The sequence below is a fragment of the Hibiscus syriacus genome, unplaced genomic scaffold (genome assembly GCF_006381635.1).
Source record: "Hibiscus syriacus cultivar Baekdansim isolate YM2019G1 unplaced genomic scaffold, ASM638163v2 tig00110783_pilon, whole genome shotgun sequence".
In the NCBI taxonomy this organism is placed as follows: Eukaryota; Viridiplantae; Streptophyta; class Magnoliopsida; order Malvales; family Malvaceae; genus Hibiscus; species Hibiscus syriacus.
The window spans coordinates 259310-261175 of NW_024062861.1; the positions used below are offsets into that span (position 1 = coordinate 259310).

Sequence of the window (1866 nt, forward strand, 5' to 3'; positions counted from 1 at the left end):
GATCAGATCAGCCTTAAATTGCATAATTCCAAGAGATTAGCATCTAATCATTTTATCCCCTAAACCTAACCCCATCAAAGCATCTAATCATCTATGTTGTACCTTAAATTATTAGTAGAAAGTTAATGGGATATGTTAAAATAATCTGATAATGTTTTTTTAATGACACTTTCTGCTTCTTCTTCCCAGACAGAACATGGAAGCTAATAAGGAAACATTTCAGACTTTTTTTAAGGTTTTGGAAAACAGAAACCATGGATGTTTATGATCCCAAAAACCCAGAATTCCAAAGAAAATGGTAATAGAAAACATCTCTTCCCATGTTATATCCTCAACAAAGTCATGATCATTGATTAGAAATAAAAGAAAGGGGAAAAAACAGCTAATAAACAAGTCCTCAATCTATCTCACAGCTTATTATCTCGTCATTAAAAAGAAAAAGAAATTGATAATCATGATTAAGATGAAGAAGAGCCATTAGTACCAAGATGAACACTTTCAAAGTGGTGGTTTAGATTCTGACCATTGTTGTTGTTATGGTCTTCTTCATGGGTGATTCCAGTATCAATGTAGTTGTTGTTTTTGTTTGCAGATTCTGCTCCGTTAATGGCTTGACTTTTCTTCCCAAAAGTGTTCTTATTGTTATGCATCCAAATTTTCAAAACTCCTCTATCAACCCCAACTTGTTTACAAAACTCTTGCATAGCTTCTTCATCTCTTTTCTGAATCTTCCACTCAACTCTCTCAGCGAACTCCAGCATCTTGTCTTTCTGGAACTGACTGAACTTTGTTCTGAATCGCTTTTTCGAGTTGGAACCCAGATTTGTGTTAAGGGTTCCAACACCTTGTAAATGTGAGCTGTCCACTGCACCGGTTAGGCCGCCGGAAAGAGCTAAAAGCATACGGGGAGCTGAAGGGTAGTAAGATGATGAGATCGGCGGAGGGGAAGCTGAGTTTGGACTACGATGCGATGGCTGCTGAGTTGTGGGAGGTGGTGGATGGTGGCGGTGGTGAGGCTGGTATTCTATCGTAGCGGTGGCTATTGTCATGGGTGGTGGATCTTCGGGTTCCCGGCGGTGGAAGTTTCGGTGGCAGCCACAAACGGCACACTTGAGGGAGGTTGGGTCGGTTGGGGTTGCGGTTGGGGAAGGCAGGAATTCACCACAGCCGTCTAAAGCATGGCCACCCAAAGTGGCTGCATGGTTCTTGAGACATTCTTTGTAGATCACCACTATGGGCGGCGCTTGGTGGTGGTGGCGGTGACGCTTGAGGACACCGTTGGTGAACGATTTGGGATTGGAGGTTGGTTCAATCCGGGTTTGTATTTCGGTGTCAGGGTCGGGTGATTTGGGTGCTGTGGTGCTTAATGGAGGGGTGCTTGTGGGTGCTACTTCCATAGCTTTAACATCTAAATCAAAAGAAAAATATATATATTAAAATAGGGTTTCCAATATGGGTTTTATGAGAATTTGGACACCATGAAAGAAAACTAAGAAGCTTGGAAATGGAAAGAAGAAAGGAAAAGGCGGCGTTGTTATTGATGCTGGTGGTGGTGGTGGAGGAGGAGGAACGATGACTGTCGATAATAAAAAAAATCTGTGGTTGAGGTTGCCCTACTTAACCACTTGAGTTTTTAACCAGAGTTCTAATCCATGGTTAAGTAGTTGACCCCTTTAGGGTTAACTATATTTGTGTAGTTAATAAAATGAAAAAAATATTATCTTCATTTTCAGGAAAAAAATACACCGACAACATGAATATTAGTACTGGATTTTTTTTTAAAAAGTAATCTTCACTAATTGCAATAAAATGAAAAGGATATTTTACCCTTATATGGTAAATACCGACTCCAATTTATAACCTCAA

At 40.1% G+C, this 1866-nt stretch overlaps 1 protein-coding gene across 1 annotated transcript; it reads right to left on the bottom strand.

The window, feature by feature from the left end:
* Positions 1 to 362: 362 nt before the first annotated feature.
* Positions 363 to 1542, bottom strand: LOC120140232 (zinc-finger homeodomain protein 10-like). Its single transcript, XM_039155242.1, has one exon. The coding sequence runs from the start codon at positions 1395 to 1397 to the stop codon at positions 459 to 461; it is 939 nt and encodes a 312-aa protein (XP_039011173.1). The 5' UTR covers positions 1398 to 1542; the 3' UTR covers positions 363 to 458.
* Positions 1543 to 1866: the final 324 nt, after the last annotated feature.